Source organism: Neovison vison, chromosome 2 (genome assembly GCF_020171115.1).
Source record: "Neovison vison isolate M4711 chromosome 2, ASM_NN_V1, whole genome shotgun sequence".
In the NCBI taxonomy this organism is placed as follows: Eukaryota; Metazoa; Chordata; class Mammalia; order Carnivora; family Mustelidae; genus Neogale; species Neogale vison.
The window spans coordinates 9,401,896-9,425,743 of NC_058092.1; the positions used below are offsets into that span (position 1 = coordinate 9,401,896).

The window sequence follows — 23,848 nt, forward strand, 5'->3', positions numbered from 1 at the left end:
TCCTATTTCCCAATTTCCCAAATATGCTCCTCTCTTGTAGGGAAAGGAGTGGATTTTGTCACTAAGATAAACTTGGTTTAGGCCTGAAGGGAAGAAGGGATTGAATATTTATCTACCCCTTAGAGGTGACAGACATCTTGTGAGGTGTTTTATCGGTGACATTTCATTGAATTCTCATCACCTCATGGTATTTATTCTCAATTTTTAGATTAGGAAACCAAGGTTGACTTGGGCAATCTTGAAGCTCAAGCCAAGTGAATCTGAGTTCCAAGTCTACCACCCCCTACTACTTTGTTCCATGCAAAATGCCCCGAGGCAGTTTGGTCATCTTTAAGAAGTGTTTCTAGGTCATGCTGGACCAGGAGGAGGGCAGAAGTCAATCCATGATCTAGCTCTCAGGTCCCATCTTAGGTTCTGCTTTCTGTGGAAAGCCAAGCAGGGTTAGGTCCTTCTGTGAATTGGCAGAGCATGCTGTCATTCCTCTAACATAGTGCTGAGCACACAGCATTGGGATCATACAATGATCCAAGATGCCTGCCCCTAAACTGGATGCAAGTGATCCCTAATGTCTAATGGCAACAGGTGATTAGAGAAGCAAACGACAGTTACCTCTGCAGAAGGATAACGTCATCTTAGACCTACATTACTTTTGCAAATAATTTTTCAGGTACCAGGTACATGAGAAAAGAAGAGCTAGCAAAAAGAAGTCACAGAAACAACAGCTAAAAAGAAAAAAGAAAAAGAAAGAGGGCACCTGGCTGGCTCAGCTGGAGGAGTATGCGATTTTGATCTTGGGGTTGTGAGTTTGAACCCCACGTTGGGTGTGGAAATTAAATAAAACATAAAAAAAAAAAAAGGAGTCGCATGCTGTAGAATGGTTCTGCTTATTCTGTCCAAGGAGATGAAATCTGTATCAGTATATTTATTCATATAATCTGAATAAATAGAAGAGGTAAATATGTATATAGACTATGAGTATACTCTACACATTTAAAATATAATATATAAGCATAATCTAGAAATCTATAGATTTGAAAAATTTGGAAGGCAAAGAGTGGTAATTTAAAAGTTCAAAAGAGGGGCGCCTGGGTGGCTCAGTGGGTTAAGCCTCTGCCTTTGGCTCAGGTCATGATCTCAGGGTCCTGGGATCGAGCCCCACATCAGGCTCTCTGCTCCGCAGGGAGCCTGCTTCCTCTCTCTCTCTCTCTCTCTTTCTCTCTCTCTCTGTCTACTTGTGATCTCCCTGTCAAATAAATAAATAAAATATGTTTAAAAAAAAAATAAAAGTTCAAAAGGTAGAAGGGTGCCTAGGTGGCTCAGTTGGTTGGGCATCCAGCTCTTGGTTTCGGCACAGGTCAGATGATCTTGGGGTCATGAGATCAAACCCTGTGTTGGGCTTTGTGCTCAGCAGGGATTCTGCTTGAGATTCTCTCTCCCTCCCTGCCCCCTACATTCTGTCTCTTTGAAATAACTAATTTTTTTAAATTCAAAAGGTAGAAAAATTTAAAATTTGGAACTATAAAATGTGATGTATCTATGAATCACACAGAAATTGTATTCTATTTATTTTTTTAAAAGATTTTATCATTCATTAGAAAGAGAGCATGGGAGAGAGAAAGAGAGCAAGCACAAGCAGGGGGCAGGGCAAAGGGAGAAGTAGTCTTCCCACTGAGCAGGGACCCTGCCATGGGGCTTGATCCTAGGACCCTGGGATCATGACCTGAGCTGAAGGCGGAAGCTTAATTGACTGAACCACCCAGCCACCCCTCGAACAGAAATTTTAGAACTGAAAAATGCAACAGATCTAAGATCCCCTGGGTGACTGCACCCTTGAAGAGAGAAGATATGTGAGCTGGAAAGCCCGTCAGAAGAAATGACTCAGAATCAAGCGCAAAGAGACAAAAGGATAGAAAACACAGAGGAGCCGACAAGAGGCACTGAGGACTCAGCGAGAAGGTGTCACCAGTATGTAACTGGTGTCCCAGAAAGCAAAGGGAAAGAAATGAAGCAGAAACAATATTTGAACAGAGTGGCTGAGAATTTCCTAAAGTGAGTGAAAGATTAAGCATTAAAAAGTAATTTCTAGTTTCCAATATATTTTCTTATCTTTACATGCGTTCTTATACCTTCAGGGTAAAATTTCTAAAATGTAAAATAATCACACAGTAGAGATGATCGTGAATGCCATGTTGGGGCTCTTTGAAAACACTAAGAAAAATGGGGCGCCAGGGTGGCTCAATGGATTAAAGCCTCTGCCTTCAGCTCAGGTTATGATCCCACAAGCCCCGCATCAGGCTCTCTGCTCAGCAGGAAGTCTGCTTCTACCTCTCTCTCTGCCTGCCTCTCTGCCTACTTGTGATCTCTGTCTGTCAAATAAATAAATAAAATCTTTTAAAAAAAAAAGAAAATTGATAAGCATCTGGTAAGACCAATAAAGAAAAGGGAGAGCAGAAATAGTGACTAACAGGAATAGAAAGGGACTTTAGTACAGATCCTAGAAGTATTAAGAAGATGACGAGAGGAGGTTATGCAGCATATGCTAAACAATTGATAATTAATTTTCTTAAAGATTTTATTTATTTATTTGACAGACAGAGATCACAAGTAGGCAGAGAGGCAGGCAGAGAGAGAGGAGGAAGCAGACTCCCAGCTGACCAGAGAACCCGATGTGGGACTCAACCCAGGATCCTGGGATCATGACCTGAGTCAAAGGCAGAGGCTTAACCCACTGAGCCACCAAGGTGCCCCAACAATTGAGAATTTAGATGCAAAGTGTAAATTCCTATAAAAGCACAATTTACCAAACTAAAAAGAGAAAATCTGATGTGTTTTTATCATAAAAAATACTGAATCCAAATGGAAGCCTTCCAACAAAGCAAACAGATACAAAATGTAAATCTCTTCACCCAGATGCCTTGATTTTCTTATGTTAAGGCAAAATGATATTAATCCAACATAAACAGGCATAGAGAATATAAAAAGCAGATACGTTCCTTCTGTGAGACTTAGTAATAAAATTCCACAATGATAATGGAACTGAACATTATAGGTTGTGAAATTTTGCTCACGGATATAAATATTTCTAAAAAGTATTTAGCAAACTGAATGCACCAGTATATACTAAGGATAATGTATCATGACCAAGTTGAGTTTATACTAGACTGTAAGATCCATTTCACATTGGAGAATTTGTTAATATCACCAACTCAATGTATTAATGTATTAAGTGAGGGAAACTGTGATTATCTTAAGAGATGCAAACCTTAAACATTTATTTATGAAAAAACTGCCAGTTCTTTAGAATAGAAGAAAATTTCTTTAACCCAATAAATGGCATCGACAAAAAATACCTATAAATAATAATATTAGTTTAGGGCGCCTGGGTGGCTCAGGGGGTTAAGCCGTTGCCTTCGGCTCGGGTCATGGTCTCAGGGTCCTGGGATCGAGTCCCGCATCGGGCTCTCTGCTCAGCAGGAAGCCTGCTTCCCTCTCTCTCTATCTGCCTGCCTCTCTGCCTACTTGTGATCTCTGTCTGTCAAATACATAAAAATAATAATAATATTAGTTTAACAGAAATGAAATGTAACAAGGGTTGGCAAAGATGTGGAGAAATGGGACCCCCTGCTGATTGCTGGTGGGAACGTGAACTGGTATGAACCCTGGGAAAAAGAGTTTTGTGTTGCCAGTTCCTGCCCTAGATATTTTCAAAGATTGGAAGGGGAAAAACTCAGATATCTGTACACCTATGGTCATAGAAGCACTATTTGCAAAAGCCAAAAGGTGGAAATGATCCAAATGTCCAAAAGATGATTGGATAAACACAGTGTGGTCTATAGATATATAATATATATAAATATATATATATTATATGAATATTATTCAGCCATTATTTGCCCAAAAAAGAAATTCAGAATGAAATTCTGACATGTACTCTACCATGGTGAGCCTTGAAAACATTAGGCTAAGTGAAATAAGCAAGACCAAACCCAACCCAACCCAACCAAACAAAACCCCCCTTATGCTCTCATTTATATGAGGTACGTGGAAAAGGAAAATTTATGGAGATGAAAAGTAGAACGGAGATTACCAGGGCCTGGGGGAAGTAGAAATGGGGAGCTATTGCTTAATGAGTACAGAGTTTCTGTTTAGAATGATGATAAAGCTCTAGAGGTATGGAGTAATGGAAACAAACATACATACTGATGGGGGAATAAAAACCGATATATTGCACAACATATTTGACACTATGTAGCAATGCTGAAGACCACATATCCTATGACCCAGCAATTCCCTTGCTATAGGTATATATCTTAGAGCAGAAGTTTCCAAGCAAGATCCCTGGAGATCCTCAAGCTTCCTCAAGCTAACCTACAAGGGCTAAACTATTTTCTTAGTAATACTGAGAGGTCATTTGCCCCTTTTCACCATGTCGACATTGGTACTGACAGTGCAGACGGAGTCGTGGGTAAACCAGCTAATACCCATGCAGGAATCAAAGCAGGGGACCAGCGGTGCTGGCAGTCATGTTCTCCACCACTACACACTTGCAATAAAATAATTAATAATGATGATGATGATAATGATGATGATGTTAGTTTCACTTAAGGGTGTCCTTGATGAAGAAGTAAAAGTTCCTAATTTTTTAAAGGATTTTTTTATTTATTTGACAGAGAGAGAAACAGTGAGAGGAAACACAAGCAGGGGAAGTGGGAGAGGGAGAAGCAGGTTTCCCGATGAGCAGGGAGGCCGAAGTGGGGCTCGATCCCAGGACCTTGGGATCATGACCTGAGCCAAAGTCAGACGCTTAATGACTGAGCCACTCAGGTGTCCCCAAATCACTAATTCTATTAAATCTTTGACCTTTGAGCAGATACCTTTCCAACTGCTGTGTGATGAAATAGAAGGTAGGTGTGTGTAAAACTCTACTGTTGCATACCCAAGAATGATATTATATTCTCTTGAAAGAGAACACTGAAGTTGTAAGCAGAATTATGTGGGCTTTTTTTTTGTTTTGTTTTTAATCAGATACCATTTTGACTTGAAGACATGAGGGCTAGACAAACCGTGATTATTCAAACTGAACATCTGGGTAATATTTTCTTAAAAATGAATGAAGTACATCTGACCCTTCAGGGAAAACAGTGGGTATTAGTTATTGTCTGTGACAGAGTTTTGAGCTTTCAAACTAAAACTAGAATTTTGGAAACCATGTATCCATCACTGTGAGCTGGTCAACTTCCTCGTGTTTAAGTGTTTTTCTGATGAGATCACTGGTGGTATTAGCAGATGCAATTCTTACAACATCACACACTCTGCCAACATTTGGAAGATCTGCAAGTTTCAGCATACCCATGGATTCCAAATGACCACCATGATGTTACAAATGGCAAAAAAAAACTGTAAGATCTACTCACAGCACAAGCTCAGTCAGTGGATTTTAATGGAACAGAGCTCAAAGGGGTGTCCGCACAGTTTCAGATTCCACATGGTAACTCACCAGCAAGATACTACCACTCACTGAGTTTTCCTTTAGCATCCAAGAATAGCACAGTTAGCTGCAAAGCCTATGAAAATGTTTCTCGCCCTTCTAACTACATATCTATATGAGGTTAGATTTCCTCCTTTACACCAAACAATATCACACAACAGATGGAATTTTTTTAAATCAATACATAAAAATCAACATATTTACATTAGTCTATTGGGTTTGCCCAACCTGTGGTATAAATATTCCCACCATGAAGGATTTTGAGCTCCTAATGGGATTTTATAGAAGGTGGAATTGGGAAGAGAGAAGCACCGGGGGAGCTCAGGAGCTCTATGACCTGGTTCCAGACCACTAATATAACCCATATTTTATAAAGCCTTCTGGGTCCTCAATAATTTTTATTTATTTATTTATTTATTTTCAGCACAACAGTGTTCGTTGTTTTTGCACCACACCCATTGCTCCATGCAATCCGTGCCCTCCCCAATACCCACCACCTGGTTCCCCCAACCTCCCACCCCCCGCTGCTTCAAACCCCTCAGATTGTTTTTCAGAGTCCATAGTCTCTCATGGTTCACCTCCCCTTCCAATTTCCCCCAACTGCCTTCTCTCAATAATTTTATTTATTTATTTATTTGACAGAGAAAGAGAGAGAGCACAGCAGGGAGAGTGGGCGGAGGGAGAAGCAGGCTTCCCGTCAAGAAGCGAGCCCGATGTGGGGCTCGATCCAAGGACTCTGGGATCATGACCTGAGATGAAGGCAGATGTTTAACCAACTGAGCCACCCAGGCGCCTCCTCAATAATTTTTAAGAAACTAGAAATTTGAGAGCCACTGCCCTAGATAAATGGCTGTGTCTTGGCCCCAGAGAACAAGTACGAAAAAGTCATATGGCAACCACAGCTCCATGCAACATGAGTGAATCTTAAAAATATTAACTATAGGGGCACTGGGGTGGCTCAGTCAAGTAAGCATCTGCCTTCGGCTCAGGTCATGATCCCAGGGTCCTGCGATCCAACCCGGAGTCGGGGTCCCTGTTCAGTGGAGATTCGGCTTGTCTCTCTCCCTCTGCCTCCTCCCCTCTGCTTGTGCTCTGTCTCTCTCTCTCTCAAATAAACACATAAAATCTTTAAAAAAATATTAACTATATTTAGGAAAAGAAACCAGACTCAAATGAATACATGCTATACAGTTCCATTTATACCAACTCCACAAACAGGCAAGGCTAAGCATTAGCTATAGGAAGGCATCCTTTGGCGCTCAGCATATTTAAAAAAAAAAATAAAAAGGCAAGGAAGTGACAGATACAGAAGTCAGATTGGAAAGGGAGGTGAGTGTGTGACCCTGGGCTGCTGGGTCTGTTCTGTTTCTTGACCTCCGTGCTGTTTTGTGGGTGTGTGCTCTACTGTAATTCATTTATCTGTACATTTATTTATTTTTCTTAAAAGCTTTTATTTATTTATTCAACACAGAGAGAGGTCACAAGTAGGCAGAGAGGCAGGTGCGGCGGGAGGTGGGGGTGGAATCAGGATCCCTGCTGAGCAGAGAGCCAGATGCGGGGCTCGATCATGACCTGAGCTGAAGGCAGAGGCTTAACCCACTGAGCCATCCAGGTGCCCCTGTACATTTATTTTTAATGTATTTGTTCATATTGTGTTATTTTATAATTAAAAGTTTTAAAAAATGGAATGATACGGAATGCATGACTTCCCTGTGCTTGGATCAGAAGGACACCCCTTCTTCACAGCTCTAGCCTGTCCAGGCAGTTGTCCCTACCAAATAGAGGTTTGCCATGCCCTGGGGTGTGTCTTCAGGTCTTCTCTCCGTCACATGGTTAGTTTCAAGAGGGAACAAATAGTTTCTTGGGGTTCCTCTTCTTTTGTTTAAAGTCCGTTGGAAAATACGTTCTCTGAATTACCTACTTGAAACTGGATGTTTTCATTTGTGGCAAGTGAGACTACAGGGTTCTGCTTCTTTAAGTCAACCGTAGTGGAGGCACCTTTCTCGGTTAGCATTTTTTTTAAACAGCTACAAAGTATTTCATTATGTGGATGTGCCATAATTTATTGAATCTGCCCTCCCTTGATAGAGAGGTGGTTCCTAATTTTTTTTTGTTTTGTGTTGTGAATAAAGAAAATAATGGCCTTTTTCCCATTGGACCTCAGTGGGGTCCCTCTGTGGGGATGGGATCCTGGTCTAGTTACATTCTGCACACTACACCCACAGCTCAGTGCTCAGGATGTAGCATTTGCTCAATAAAATGATTGGGGAGGGGCGAATGAAGACCAACTGAAAAAACCACATGGTATCAGTTTGAGCACAAAGATAGGATTTTTTGTGGAAACCCCTTGGGCAAAGGGGCAGACAAGCACTAACTGGAGCCCAGGGGTCTAGGCCAAAATCAGAGTGGATTCAAATGCCAGCTCTCCCACGTGGGCAACGTTAAACAGCTACTTTATCTCTCCTTGCTTCACTGTTCTCATCTATAAAATGGGTATGACAGTGGTCTCTGTTTCAAAGGGCTGCTGTGAGAATTAAATGAGTGACTACATGCAAATATCTCTGCATGGGCCTAGCCCATCAGCACTAGAGTAATAGAATTAGTCCTAGAATGTAATCATCGCAACTCACCCTTGTTAAATAACCCTAACGATGATGCCTCTCACAGGGCAACAATACGAAAATAAGGTCCTTCTGGCCCTGCATTTGTGGTGGTTATTGTTGCTTTGATTTGCTTCTGTGGGGTTGGTTTGGCTCCTGAAGAATCAGCTTCCCCCTTAAGGAGAGTATTTATCTGCAGAGCCTATCACCATGGAGACAGTCAACAGTAGGGAATCCAAGATCACAGCACCTCTCCCTGGAGGCTGAAAGTAATCCCTCGGGCCTGTTTATTTTGTGAAATTGGCAGAGTGTCATCATCTGTACCCACTCAGAAGGGTAGCTGGGAAGATGAAAAAGATACCCTGAACTCAGCAACTACATAACATCTCCCCACTCCCGAGACCTGGAACTGTGTCAAGTCCAAAGCCTCGGGGCGAACACTTACCATGCAGTTTTTGACTGCAGTAAGTCCACAGTCCTTCTCTACCCCGAGCTGGAAGGTCGAGACAAAGTACTCAACCCGAGTGCTCACTGGAAACTGGGTGGAAGAGAGGAGGAAGGTAAGCAAGTGGAGAAACTGGACCGAGGGCTCAGGGGAAGACCTGGCAGGCAGAGGAAGGATATGAGGTCGTTATTATTTCCAAATTAAGGGTCATAGGTGGTTACATCTTAAGAATGTGACATTAGGATCTCTGTGCTCTTCATAGGGGAGTTACATTCAAGCCATCATCAAGATCCCCATTATATCTTGAAAATGTCGTAACAGAGGTGTCAGTAGAGTTAAGCCTCCCAGCATTATTTACAGTGGAGTGTTTCTAGGTATCTGGTGTTCCCTGTCCCTAATTCCCCTGAACCTTGATTTGAAGAATACAGGCTCTCCCTGGTCTGGCCCTTCCCAGAGTGTGGTACATGCCAAGGCAGGCTTGTCACTGCTTGCACTGATGTCCAGGGATGAGCTGCGGGCTCTCTGACACCTGTTCCACAATCTTGCCTTGCCTGTGCATTTCAGTTTTTACTTTCCCAGTGTACTTTAAAGGCCAACAAAAATACTTGGCCTCAATCGACCTACTTGAAATTGGGTATCTGTATTTGTGGTGGCAGTGAAGACTGAGCCACTTAAATTTCTGCAGAGACAAGGAGATACCCTCATGTCTTCTTGGGAAGTGGACAAGGAAAAGAGAACAAGATACAATTAGCAGCTTTGGTGTTAGTGTGGGGAAGGTTGTTGGTGATGTCTGAGAACTGGAAAAGGCTGTTTTCAGGGAGAACATTTGCATTCACCACCCCTCCGGCTAGATGTGGCCTGTGGCCATTGTTAGTTCTCATTGCACTTGGCCTTATTCGGGCAGCAGATGTGTGTAAGAGAAGGTTCAAGGGCAAGGAGAACTGGCTGAGCAATCCGTCTAGGCTCCTGTGGGCGCGATAGTACCCAAGGATACTATGGGCTGGTCCTACACCTGGAAGAGATTGCATAAAGAGAGCAGAGTTGGAGTGATATAAAAAACATGGCAGACTAAGAAGATCTAGCTCCTTACTCTCCCAAAGAAACACTGAAGAAACAACTATAACCTATCCAGAATAATTACAGAAGAGCTCTGAAAAGCAGTCAAAGGTCCATAGCAAATGCCCAATTTAGAAAGTCACATTCAAGATGGTAGGAAATGGCATCATATTTTACCTTGCTCTTTTCTCATTTTCTCCTTAGAACAGTAGGGTAGAGTGTAAGAGAAATGGTGGCTCAGTTCCTAGTTCCTTCCCTTGAACCCAGAGAGAGTGGAGCAACATTTTAATCTGTCTGGAGGCTGCTTGAGGGATTGGTACCCCTGCTTTGCTTAACTCAGAGCTCAGATAGGGAAAACATGTCATAGTTCATCTTTCAGGCTAAGAAAACTGTTGAAAGCAAGGGTAGTTATAGCAGGTGAAAGCTGCTAGGTGAATACAAACCTGTGAAAGTCTGAGGCCGGGCATTACAGGTGGAGGAATGCAACAGAATATAAAAGGCCTTGAGAAGAACCAGGGGAGACACTCTTTGGGAAATTCAGGATTTTATTTTTAGTTTTATTTTTTATTTTATTATTTTTTTTGGTGTTCCAAGATTCATTGTTTATGCACCATACCCAGTGTGTGGATTTTAAAGTAGCTGTGTATATAAACCAAATAAAAAAAATCAACACACACAAACACACATACACACATACACAGGTTCAGGCAAGATGAATGTTCAGAAAGCTCCTAAGAACTCAAGACTTCATTCATCCTGGAACACACCCTGTTAGTGGCAATCTTCCCTTAAATGGACTGGACAAAAACCTTAGAACAACCACCTTAAATATGCATAAAGAGCTAAAAGAAAACATGAACAAAGAACTAAAGGAAATAAGGAAAATAATATTTGAACAAAATAAATATCAATAAAAATAGAAATTACAAAAAAATCAAACAGAAATTATGAAGCAGAAAAATATATTAACTTTGTTGAAAAAATTCATTAGAGGTATCTGAAAGTGGACTTGAAGAAGCAGAAGAAAGAATCAGAGAACTTGAGAAATCATTCAAAATTCTTGAGTCTGAGGAGACAAAATAAAGAATAAAGAAATGAGATCAGAGTCTAGGGACTTATGGGTCACCATCATGCACACCAGTACACACATTATGGGAGAAAGAAGGGAAAGGGGCAGAAACAATATTTGAAGAAATAATGGCTGGAAACTTCCTAAATTTGAAGATAAGACATGTATCTACAAATCCATGAATCTCAATGAACTCCTAAAGGAAACATCCAAAACACCCACACAAAGACATAGTATACTCAACCTGTTGAAAGTCAAAGACAAAAGAATTTAAAAGCAACAAAATCAAAATGATACATCACGTACAAAGTAACATTTATAACATTATCAGTAGACTTCTCAGCAGAAACCTGCAGGCCAAAAAGAGATGGGGTGATGTATTTAAAGTGCTAAAAAAAAAAAAAAAGGCAGAACAAACAAAAAAATTCATAACATTTATCCACTGAGAATAATATAGCTAGCAAAACCATCCTTCAAAAATGAAGGGGAAATTAAAGCATCTCCAGGTAAATAAAAACTGAAGCAGTTCATGACCACTAGGCCTACCCTACAAGAAATGGAGCAATATTAGACAGTAACTCAAAGCCATATGAAATGAAGACCTCTGGTAAAGGGAAGCACATGGACACATATAAAAACCACGGTTATTGTAATTTTAGTTTGTAACTCCCCTATATTTATAGGATTTAAAATAAAAATAATTATAAATACATAAATATAGAAATAATTATAAATCTATGTTAATAGGTACAAAATGTATCAAGATGAAGTTTATGACATCAGTAACACAAAACGGGAGGTGGCAGAGCTGTAATGAAGCAGAGTTTTTATGTATGAGCTCGGTCAAGTTGGTGGCCATTTAAAATAGGTTGCTAAAAAGATCATTATAACTTTAGGATGGTATATACAACCCATGATAACTACAAAGAAAATATCTCTAGGATATACGCAAAAGGAAATGAGTAGGAAATAAAAACATGTCACTGAAAATGATCAACTAAACACACACAAAAGAAGTAATGGAGGAATGAGGGACCAAAAAAATCCTCTAAGAAAACAAATAACAAAATGGCAAAAGTAAGCCCTCCCCTGACAGTAATTATTTTAAATGTAAATCAATTAACCTTTCAATCAAAAGACATAGATTGGCAAAATGGGGGGGGTACTCAAAACCTAGGATGCAACTATGTGCCACCTCTGAGACTGTCTTTAGATCTAAGGGCATAGGGCATGCATGGTTGAAAAAAGGAAAGGAAAGAAGAAGTTATCCATCCAAATAGCAATCAAAAGAGAGTGGGACAGCTATATGTAGAAGAATGAAACTCGACCATTCTCTTACACCGTACACAAAGATCAACTCAAAATGGATAAAAGACCTCAACGTGAGACAGGAATCTATCAGAATCTTAGAGGAGAACATAGGCAGTAATCTCTTTGATATCAGCCACAGCAACTTCTTTCAAGATACGTCTCCAAAGGCAAAGGAAACAAAAGCGAAAATAAACTTCTGGGACTTCATCAAAATCAAAAGCTTCTGCACAGCAAAGGAAACAGTCAAAAAAACAAAGAGGCAACCCACGGAATGGGAGAAGATATTTGCAAATGACAGTACAGACAAAAGGTTGATATCCAGGATCTATAATGAACTCCTCAAACTCAACCCACACGAAACAGACAAACACATCAAAAAATGGGCAGAAGATATGAACAGACACTTCTCCAATCAAGAAATACAAATGGCTATCAGACACATGAAAAAATGCTCATCATCATTAGCCCTCAGGGAGATTCAAATTAAAACCACATTGAGATATCACCTTACACCAGTTAGAATGGCCAAAATTAACAAAACAGGAAACAACATGTGTTGGAGAGGATGTGGAGAAAGGGGAACCCTCTTACACTGTTGGTGGGAATGCAAGTTGGTGCAGCCTCTTTGGAGAACAGTGTGGAGATTCCTCAAGAAATTAAAAATAGAGCTTCCCTACGACCCTGCAATTGCACTCCTGGGTATTTACCCCAAAGATACAGATGTCGTGAAAAGAAGGGCCATCTGTACCCCAATGTTTATAGCAGCAATGGCCACAGTCGCCAAACTATGGAAAGAACCAAGATGCCCTTCAACGGATGAATGGATAAGGAAGATGTGGTCCATATACACTATGGAGTATTATGCCTCCATCAGAAAGGATGAATACCCAACTTTTGTAGCAACATGGACGGGACTGGAAGAGATTATGCTGAGTGAAATAAGTCAAGCAGAGAGAGTCAATTATCATATGGTTTCACTTATTTGTGGAGCATAACCAATAGCATGGAGGACAAGGGGTGTTAGAGAGGAGTAGGGAATTTGGGTAAATTGGAAGGGGAGGTGAACCATGAGAGACTATGGACTCTGAAAAACAGTCTGAGGGGTTTGAAGTGGCGGGCGTGTGGGAGGTTGGGGTACCAGGTGGTGGGTATTATAGAGGGCACGGCTTGCATGGAGCACTGGGTGTGGTGAAAAAATAATGAATACTGTTTTTCTGAAAATAAATAAATTGGAAAAAAAAAAGAGAGTGGGTTGGGTATACCGATATCATTAAAAAAAAATAGACTCTAAGTCAAAAATGGTGTAAGAGCCAAAGAAGGACAATGTATATCGAAGAAAGGATCATGAAGAAATAGAAAATCTGAATAGATCTATAATGAGAAAGAAACAAACACATCTCCAAAATACAAGTCCATGACTAGATGGTGTTACTGGTGAATTCTACTTAGTGTTTGATTACCATGGCATAACAAAGGCCATATATGAAAAGCCACAGCTAACATCATACTCAGTGGTAAAAGACCAAAAAAACTTCTCCTCTAAGACCAGGACTAAGACAAGGATGTCTGTTTTGCCAGTTCTATTCAATATAGTATTAAAAGTTTAAGCCAGAGCAATTGGCAAGAAAAAGAAGTAAAATGCATAGAAATTGGAAAGGAAGAAGTAAAATTATCTTCGTTTGCAGGTGACAGGATCTTCTATGTACCAAAGATTAGAGACCACATAACAAACAAAACAAAAAACCCAGAAAAAATTCTGTCAAAACCGATAAATGAATTCAGCAAAGTAGCAAGATACAAAAATCAACATACAAAAATCAGTTGCATTTCTATACACTAACAATGAATGATCTAAAAGGGGGACCAGGGGCACCTGGGTGGCTCAATGGGTTAAAGCCTCTGCCTTCGGCTCAGGTCATGATCCCAGGGTCCTGGGATTGAGTCCCGTGTCGGGCTCTCTGCTTGGCAGGGGACCTGCTTCTGCCTCTCTCTCTGCCTGCCTCTCTGCCTGCTTGTGATCTCTGTCTGTCAAATAAATAAATAAAATTAAAAAAAAATAAAAGGGGACTAAAGAAAATTCTATTTATAAGAACACATACATACACACACACAAAATACTTAGGAACAAACTTAACCACAGAGGCAAAAGATTTACATAATGAAAACTATAAAATATTGTCAAAAGAAATAAAACACAATGTTAATAGATGGAAAGAAAGCCAATGTTTATGGACTGGAAGACACAATCTCATTAAGATGTCAACACTAAACCGGCAACAGCATCAGTGCAATCTTTATGATTTTTTTGGCAGAAATTAAAAAATCCACCATAAAATTCATTTGAAATCTCAAGAAACTGAATAGCCAAATTAATCTTTTTTTAAAAAGATTTTATTCATTTATTTGACAGACAGAGATCACAAGAAAGCAGAGAGGAAGGCAGAGATAGAGGAGGAAGCAGGGTCCCTGCTGAGCAGAGAGCCCAATGAGGGGCTCGATCCCAGGACACTGAGATCATGACCTGAGCCGAAGGCAGAGGCTTTACCCCACTGAGCCACCCAGGCGCCCCGCCAAATTAATCTTGAAAAGAAAACAAGTACAAAGTTGGAGGACTCACATGCTCTGATTTCAAAAATTACTACAAAGCTACAGTAACCAAATACTGGGATACTGACATAAAGGTAGACGTATGAACAGATGGGATTAAAGAAAATGAACTCAGAAGTAAGTCCTCACATGTCTGGTCAAATGACTTCAAAAGGACCGGCAAGATCTTTCAATGGTGAAAGGACAATCTTTTCTACAAAAACTGCATATCTAAATGTGAAAGAATGAATGTGGACCCTTACCTTACACTAGATACAAAAATTGATTCAAAATGGGTCAAAAAACCTAGATGTAAGATGTAAAACTCTTAGAAGAAAACATAGGAGAAAAGCTTCATGACATTGAGTTTGTAATAATTTTTGTGTGTAGGACACCGAAGTCATAGATAACAAAAGAAAAAATAGATAAATTGGACTTTCATCAAAATTGAAGACTTTTTATGCATCGAAGAACACTATCAACAGAGTTGAAAGGATAACTCCTGGAATGAGAGAAAATGTTTGCAAATCTTATCTATGATAAGGGCTTAATATCCAAATATATAAAGAACACCTACAACTCAACAACAAACCACAATTAAAAATGGGGGAAAAAATTGAATAGATATTCCTCCAAGTTATGCAGATGGCTAATAAGCACATGAAAAGATGCCTAACATCACTAGTCATAAGGGAAAAGCAAATCAAAATCATAAGATACCACTTCACACCCATTAGGATGGCCATGATAAAAAAAAAAAAAAGAAAGAAAGAAAAGGAAAGTAGCTGGTGTTCGTGAGAATATGGAGAAACTGGAATGCTTAGTGGGAATGCATAATAGTGCAGCTGCTTGTAGACAGTATAACTACTACTAAATGCTAATGCTAAAAACATTAAACATAGAATGGCCATATGACCCAGCAATTCCATTTCTGGGTTTATACCCAAAAGAACTGAAAGCAGGATTTTGAAAAGAGATATTCCTACATTCATATTCCTAGCAGCGTTATTCACAGTAGCCAAAAGGTAGAATGGATAAGCCAAATGTAGGGTATGTATGCAATGAAATTCTACTCAGCCTTCAAACGGAAGAAAATTCTTACACACGCTACATTGTAGATGAACCTCGAAGACAAGCTAAGTGAAAGAAGTCAGGCGTGGAAAGACAAACACTGTATGAGTCCACTTGTGTGAAGTACCTAGAAGAGTCTAGTTCATGGAGACAGAAAACAGAATGGTGGGTGCTGGGGGCAGAGGGAGGAGGGAGCTGTTTAATCGGTTCAGAGTTTTAGTTTGGGAAGAGGACGAAGTTCTGGGGACAGGTGATGATTGATGGTCGCACAAGCATATGAGTGTACTTAATGCTCCCGGACTGTCTAAGCAAAAATGGTCAAAAAGGTCAATTTTGTTATGTATATTTTTCCACAATAAATTAAAAAAAAAAAAAGAACCAGGAAACACAATATAATGGGAGGGGGGAAGAGTGGAACTGGGAAGAGATAAAAACAAAGGAGAAAAAGAGAAGAAAGAGGCAAGCGGGAAGGGAGAACAGGGAGAGAGAATATGAAGGGAACAGGTTCAGACCATGAGAAGTGGTCCCGGGACACAAGAACTTTTCCTGAGGCATAGGGTGCCAAGTGTCTGAGCATGGTCCTTTCTAAGCTCTGGAGGGAAGGAGCAAGGTTAAGCCAGCATCACGCAGGACGCCTTGGGCTCCAAGGGTAGCCTTTCTCTGCCCAGCTTTCCCTAGCCCAGGAGGGAAGGGGAAGCTGCGGGAATGTGAGAAGGTCTATCAGAGATGTTATCTTGACTATTTCATCTTTTTCCAGTTCACCAAAGCCACTGAGAAAACACCTCAGTGCATTTACAGAAAAGAATATGTCCCCTTCCCGGACCACAGACCAGACCAGATCTCCAGGTGGTACGGCAAGAGGAGAATTGAGGTAAGAGGGAGTGGCGGCCCCACACTCAGGCTGGGCTCTCCCGCCAGCGCTCGGGAGTCACCACCTGCCAGCTTCTTCTAAGCTCAATTCCCCCTCGGGGGACACAGGAGTGATCTCATGAGCTCCTTCCCCAACCTCGGGGCCTGCAGATGGCATCCACCTTTATTTACAACCTGTCAAGTCTCCAGCTGGTCGCATTCTCCCTGCCCTGTATCCCAGCGCTCTTCTGGATCATTTCCCAGTTCCTCCACACTTTCCTAACAGGCTGTAGGTAAAGGGTGTGGGAAACAAACAAACCAACGAACAAGGTAAATACTGAGTTTAGGGGCACGTCATGAGAAATCACATAGGGTCCTCCAAAGGCGAGTAGCGGGGATGCTTGGATGACAGGATGTTTAGTCATCTATCCCCCAGCTTTCTGTTCTTTGGTATAAAAACTCAGGGGCCGTTCTGCCCTCTCTCGCTCATTGAGTGCTGGTGCGTGCCCTTGTCCTGCAGTTCCCTGGAGAAGGAGCCAGGGCACTACGACCTCAGGGCATGTCCCCTACTCTGACCCCACCTCCCAATCCCCTACCTGCCTAAACTCAGGGCGGGGGCATGGAGTGAGGGGTGGGCATGGCCAGCACGGGAGCATTTTGGAGCTGGAAGGGACCCGAGAGATTGTTCAGCTCAGCACCCTCATTTTCAGATAAAAGGTGCCCAGGGTGTGGTGAAGGTCTTGTCCGAAATAGTGTAGCTGGTTGGTAAGGGACTAAGCAGGTGGCTGATCTGCAAATCAAGCAAGAAGTATCCTCGCGTCCCTCTTCACTGTCTGCCGGAGTGGACTCTCTGTTGCCTGCGTTGGGGGTCACGTCCGTATAAACAGCACCACGTTCTCAGCTGCGTCCTGGCGTGCCTGGGTTGCACGGATATCCCCGGAGCACGCTGGCATCCGCAGACCGTGCTGGGGCTCTGGGGCTGCTGATCTTTACCATGAGTGTGCGCCGAAGACCCAAGCGCGTGCTCACAGAAGCAAGTCGAAGTAAGAACCCGTGATCTGGGGCTCCTTTTCCCCAGTCGTCCAATAGAAGAGGTACTTAGCCTAGTTCTTGATACACATCCGTGCCCTCTCTTACAGACTTTAGGACTCATGACGAACCCCGATGAGGAGATAACCACACACACGCACTTCTTTGGAATCTGTTTAAGCGGCACCTGGGTGGCTCAGTCGCTTAAGCATCGGACTCTTGATTTGGCTCAGATCCTGATCTCAAGGTCATGACAGCCGAGCCCTGAGCTGGGCTTTCTGTGGTTGGCGGAGCGTCTGCTTGGGAATTCTCTCTCTTCCTCTGCCCCTCCCCCTGCTCTCTCACCCTCAAAAATAATAAATAAATAAGTCTTTATATAATCTGATCAAAATTAAGAAGCCCCCTGCCAACATACACACAGAATAGACCCAAACAATCAGATAACACATCTCCAAGGACTCTGTTCAGATCTCCTGCTTGTGGGCGTGGACCTGGGACAGAGCTCGGCCCCTGCACAGCTGTTTCAGCCCATCGGCTCTTCCCGGGCTTCATCCTGCTCTTTCTCCGAGGACAGCCAGCTCCCATCCCCACATCACTCTGCCTCCTCCTCAGGCAAAGGCGCACCTGCTCTTTCAATCAACTATGTATGGATTGATGGGGTTAGCCTCCGCCACGGAGGACCCCCTTCCTGTGCTTTTCCACTAGGCAGGTCTATTAATCACAATTTTTATGTTCTGTGTTTTAGATGGTTTGACATCTTAGGGGCTGTGCTAACCCTGGACAGACTGCCCTCCCAGGACAGGCTAGTTCCTTAGGACAGTAAGCAGCTTGCCTGCAAGCTCGCCTTTGGGATACAAACCAACCAACCCAGATCCCATACTCGAACCGTCTCTTTTACCTAATGCTCCCATGCCAAGCCGATATCCCTTTGCCTTAAATCACTCCAGGGCCAGACTCCAATAACCGGAGGCACTTCTTTAGCCCAGAGCCGGCTGAAATCATTTGAACTCTGCATCCCTAAACTTCTCAAACTTGCTAACCCTGTCTCACCTGTTCCTTCCCTTGGAAACTACCTGGAGGTCCTGAACCATGCTCTCTCCTTCTGTGACCCTGGGGCACCCCTACGTGATCCTGGGTGGTGGTGCCCCCTCCTCTCGGGAAGAAAGTAATGAACTTTCCAAATAATTTCTTTCCGAGGCACTTGTCTCTCTGTCATCTGACCATCCCTGATCAAAACAAAGATCCCAGGTGTATCATCAAGACAGCTGGGCCATGCCCCAAACCAAGAAAAACGGCAAGAAAATCCCTTTCTCCTTTCCCTGCTGTGATACATCCTCATCACTTTCCTGGGAACCCCTCCAACTTGCTTTCTCTGGCATTGGAAATGTACTCTGGGCACCTGGGGAGGCAGACCTTGGGATCCCCCGTGTCTGTGCCCGTCCCCCGTCTCCCTGCAGCATTGTGATCTGACTTATTTATTACGTGCAGCCGGCATTTCCAGACCAGAGCAGACACAGATCTCCCTGGCTGCTCCAGACAAGAGGACAGGCATGGAAAGCCACATTATCCTCCCCTGTAAATCAGTCCAGTCCCCTCAAGATCCCCTTCCAGGGCCGAGAGGATTTTCTGCGGAAAGGCACTGATGCAGGCAAAGGTCCCAGAGTCAGGAGGACATGGCTTTCTTTTCCTTGTAAATAACTCCCACCAAAGAAATCCCTCCCCGGGTTTCCAGCTGAGGGAGCCGTAAATCCTCTGCGGGAGAAGGCAATTTATGGGGCGTTCTCTGACTCTTCCCATAGTAACTGATTGAAATAGAAGGTGCGTATGTCAGGCCTGGTATTCAACGTCTTTCCCTGGCCGTGGAAATAGGCGCTTGGATAGGGGATCCTAGAGACACATCAGAGGATGTAATTTCAGATCACAAGGGCAGCTGTGAGAGGGCTCTGCAGCTTCCTATTTGGCTCAGTGTCCTGCCTTTCATTTTAATGTGTCCCCATAGCCCATTCTCGGGATGTATTGACTGGGCATACACAGGGGGGCCCTCAGAGAACTGACAGCCGCGAAGCTGGGATGTGAAGGTGAGCTGCGCCATGGGGGGGCCAGACAGCGACGTCTTCCAGGTGGCGGCCCCCAGGGCTCAGGCAGCAACACTCGCCACCAGCGCCGCACACCTCCCTTGCAGCAGCGTCTGCCTTGCTTCGATCGGTTAACGTGCCCCCCCGACCCCGTGTCTGTCCCTCCAGGGCCTCCCGTACAAACACCTGATGACGCACCACCAGGAGCCCCCCCACCGCCATCTGATCAGCACCTACGACGACCACTACAACCGGCACAGTTACAACCCGGGCCTGCCCCCACGTCGCTCCTGGAGTGGACACAAGCTGCTGTGGCTCCCAGAGAAATCGGACTTCCCCCTTCTTGGTATTCGTATAATTCGGGATTCCGCCCCGGGCCGAAAGACTCACCCCGAGAGCGTTAGAATGACACGAGAGGGGGCGAACCCTATTGACCCCCGGGGCTGTTTCTTGCCACGGAGGTGGTGCTGGTTGTGGGGTGGGGCCCTCCCCTGCGCACCGCGGTGGCCTCGGTTTACCGGGAGCGCGGGTGGCAGGAGCAGGAACACTGAACTCAGATCCATCATCTTTGCATAGACAGTGACGACCAGGTCCCCGGTGCCCTGCCCTGACGTAGCACCTGGGGGACACAGGAGTGACGGATGGGGAGGAATCCCTGCCCCTGGGGAGTGTTATCCCAGATGGTCTGGGATCAGACACTGTTCATGGATGACTTAAAGTCTGGCAAAAAAGATCATTCTGGATCAGGGTATGTGCCACGAGGTGAAGATACCCAGTAAGGGACAAAAAGTGAGGCAGTTATCTGTGACTCTCCTTTGGGTGGAATGAGGAGGGATGGTCTTTCTGGAAGAGAGAGTTGAGTTGACAGGAATTCGCGGGGAGACAATTCCAGAAGAGGAAATAGTGAGTCGAGACACTCCCCAGCAGGAAGACCGCTTCGGGGCTCCAAGGCCACCACAAGGAGTGTGGGTTTTGTCCTTCCAACAGCAAGAGAACTTTGAGGGCATTTTTGTAAGAGAGTGCCTTGACCTGATTGACATTTCAAGCTACCCTCGTTCCTTGCACGCAACTTTTTGTACTCCCTACACTTGGATGCAAAGGGACGTGGGTCCAATGGTGAGCTGCCTGTCACTCCTCATTACTTCTGCAAGGGTTTCTCCCTGGGATCGGTCTCACAAGACTGCACTGCTCCCTTCCCTGCTAGGGTAGGACAGTCCCCCAGGAGCCGGCAGGTTCACCGTCCACCAGTCGTGGGGCTGCGTTTTCCAAGGCCTACGTACCAGCTCCCGGTTCCTCCTGAGTACGCTGAGAGCGGGCCCCACCCTGAGCCAACACTCCTGCAAGCCCTTCTTCCCTCCGGAGCTCTGTAGCCCCGAAAAGCCTCCAGGGCCTCATACCACACATCCCCCGCGGCCGGTCCATGCCCCATTCACCCAGACCCAGCTTTCTCTTGCAGCTCCCCCTACAAACTATGGACTCTATGAGCAGCTGCGGTGGAGATGGCTGGCACCCAAGGCTGCCCCGAGGGAGAGCATTTACACCTCGTCCTACCCCAGACCACCACGGCATGCTTTGTCCCGGCGCGAGCATGCCATCCCTGTCCCTCCCCCTCGTCTGCACCCTGTCCCGCGCTTCTGAGAGCGGCCACTCCACGGGCAATGTGGGCAGAGCCCACCGGAGACCCGCTGTGCTGTTGGACCTGTCAGGCCGCAGGCGGCGGCAGACACACTCCGAGTTTTCGATCTGGCCCCTCCAAGGGTCCCCTAGAATCATGGTCTGTGTTTCACGGATCCCTCCCCTCCTCCAAACCCTCAGGTTCCTTTCTTTTCCATCTCACAATTAAAGCTCTTTGACACAATGGAGTGCCATGTATAGGCAGAATTCTTCAGAGGAGCAGAAGACCCCCTCCCTTGTTTCCCATGAGGGGAAACTGAGGCCCAGAGTGGTAACATGTTCCAGGAAGGAGGGTCTGGTTCATACAGAAGGGGATCTGAACATGAGACCACTGCAGAACCCCATGGAATAGTCTAATGTGGTTATGGGAGGGGGCCCCGCAGGAGCCGGCCTTCGGGGAGGGGTCCAACACGTCATTGCCTCCCCAGGGGCACACTGAACCCAGGGCTCAGAGGAAGCGAGACACACAGCATCTCCCTCCCACCTCCAAATCCTTTTCTGGGTTTGAGGATGGGGAATTTTTCAGCAAGTGTTTCAGAAGGACAATGGACCCCCCGGACAGAAGATCCGGGGCTGAGTCCTAGCTCAGGGACTGGGTGGGGTCGTCGTTGCCCAGGATGGAGTCCCCCGAGGCACGTTCTGCCACCTGACGTGGCGTCCAACCTCTGGAGAAGCATGCTGGCCCATGTCTGCCCAGAATGGGTTTCTCTGCCTTCTGCCTCCACCCTGCCTGGCTGCGTTCATTACTGGAGGTGGGGCGCTCTGTGTATCATCCTTGGCTGGACGAACAAATGAGCCATTGTCTCTTCTGGACCCACGCTGTCCCCCGCTCACCATGAGCCAGTCCTGTTCCCCACTCTGAGCCCCATCCAGCTGCTTCCCTACACCCCTGCCCCAAGGTGGACCTCTGTCTGGACCCCAACCCATCTGGATGCCCAAAGACCCTTATTCTTCCCAGAACTCAGCCACTCCCACTTCCGAGTCAGAGAAAAGTGAGCCCTGCCCTCCCCACACCCGCAATCCTCCTGCTAGCGTCGGAAAGGAGGTCACCCTCTGCAGCTCCATCCTTTAGAACCTGGCTGTCCACCAGGGCAGGGCAACTGTACAATTCTGACGCCCTGCCAGCCCATCTCCCATCTCCCATATCCCACTACCAATGGGTGTTTTTTCTGCTTTGGAGAAAAAGAAATGAATAGAAGTATTTTTCCATGGATCTTTTCCTTAACGTTTTTGGCACCTGCTACAACATTCTAGCAAATAATCAAGGGGGGAAAAAAAAAAGGAAGGGAAAACCTGATCTAATATTTATTTCGGGTTAAACAGGCAGTTCAGCAAAAGCCAGGATCTGGGTGTAAATGAGATTATCTCATTGACTGTCTTTACCACCCTCCCCAGGCAGGGATTATAAATGTCATTTCTATTTTACAGAAACGGGAATAAAGTGCAGACACAATGAAGATTAACCAGCAGGACCAAGACTGCACAGGGAGTGAATCCTAGAGCTGGGATTTGAACCTAGGTGGGCTGGTCACAGACAGGCATGCTTAGCTCTTGTGCGAAACTGTCTTTTCAAAGAAACGAAAGCCTTGAGACCAGCTGATTATATCACTCTGCTGTGCGCTTGGCTCAGGGACACATGTGTGTAGTTGGCTGTGATTCTGGTCCAGAAATAATGTGACTCAAAGCAGAGGAAGACTGGCGTTGGGCCGTCCCTTTCAAGGACACATGCTGACTCCAGGCCTCCTCTAGGTCAACCTCAGCACACTCTAGAGCCATCGCTCCTTCTTCCAAAAGTCTGTTCACTGACCTGTCTTCCCTACCACACTCCAATTTCCCTGAAGTTAGAGCTGGGCACCCACGAGGCGCTGAGTCATGTTTGCAGGAAGCGTGGTGGGCAGGAAGAGGAAGGGGGATAAGGGACGCTGGGCCACGAGGAGAGATCCAAGTGGTTGCCAGGGGGACTGGCACCCCGCTGGCCCTCCTCATTCCTCCGGCGGCTGCTCAGCGATCCCATGAACATCCTTTGAGCCACAACTGAACAGGGCACTGACATCACAGAGGCTTCCATCAGGTAGAGGTCAGGGATCTAAACAAATACAGGACAGGACAGGACAAAATGATGTTGGGGACCAGTTTATAGAATTCAGGATCTAGGTGGCCAGTGCATCATGAGGGAGATCAGTGCGGGGGTACTGAGAGCAATAATAGGGGAACGGAGACATGATCTAGCAGGGAAGCCTTCCTGAAAGAAGGGGTATTTAGACAGAGGCCAGAACATGGTGGGGGGGACTAACCAGGTAAAAGGGCAGGTGGGGAGGGGGGAGAGAGTGGCTTAGGTCACAGGAACAGCATGTATGAGGCTCCGTGTTGGGAAGGAACTTAGGAGGTTTGTTAAAAGCCTCAAAGATAGTGTATGGGCTTCTTACTGCTGCTGTAACAAATACCACAAACTTAGTGGCTGAAAGGAACACAAGCTTATTCTCCTACAGTTCCGGGGGTGCAAAGTCCACAGTGGGTTCTTCTGGAGGCTCTAGGGGTGAAGGGGTTCCTTGCCTTTTCCTGCTTCGAGGGGACACCTACACTCCCTGACTCATG

At 44.8% G+C, this 23,848-nt stretch overlaps 1 protein-coding gene across 2 annotated transcripts; it reads left to right on the forward strand.

Annotated features, from left to right (window-relative positions):
• The first annotated feature begins 8,437 nt into the window (after positions 1-8,437).
• On the forward strand, positions 8,438-21,217 carry CFAP107 (cilia and flagella associated protein 107). 2 transcript variants are annotated; one of them, XM_044237203.1, is made up of 4 exons: positions 8,438-8,648; positions 16,384-16,497; positions 19,748-19,925; positions 21,036-21,217. In XM_044237203.1, exons 1-4 carry the CDS (start codon positions 8,535-8,537, stop codon positions 21,215-21,217), a joined length of 588 nt encoding a protein of 195 aa, XP_044093138.1. In that variant the 5' UTR covers positions 8,438-8,534. The 2 variants fall into 2 exon arrangements, with proteins under 2 accessions (XP_044093138.1, XP_044093139.1); XM_044237204.1 differs by lacking the exon at positions 8,438-8,648 and adding an exon at positions 15,820-15,952.
• The last annotated feature ends 2,631 nt before the right edge of the window (positions 21,218-23,848 follow it).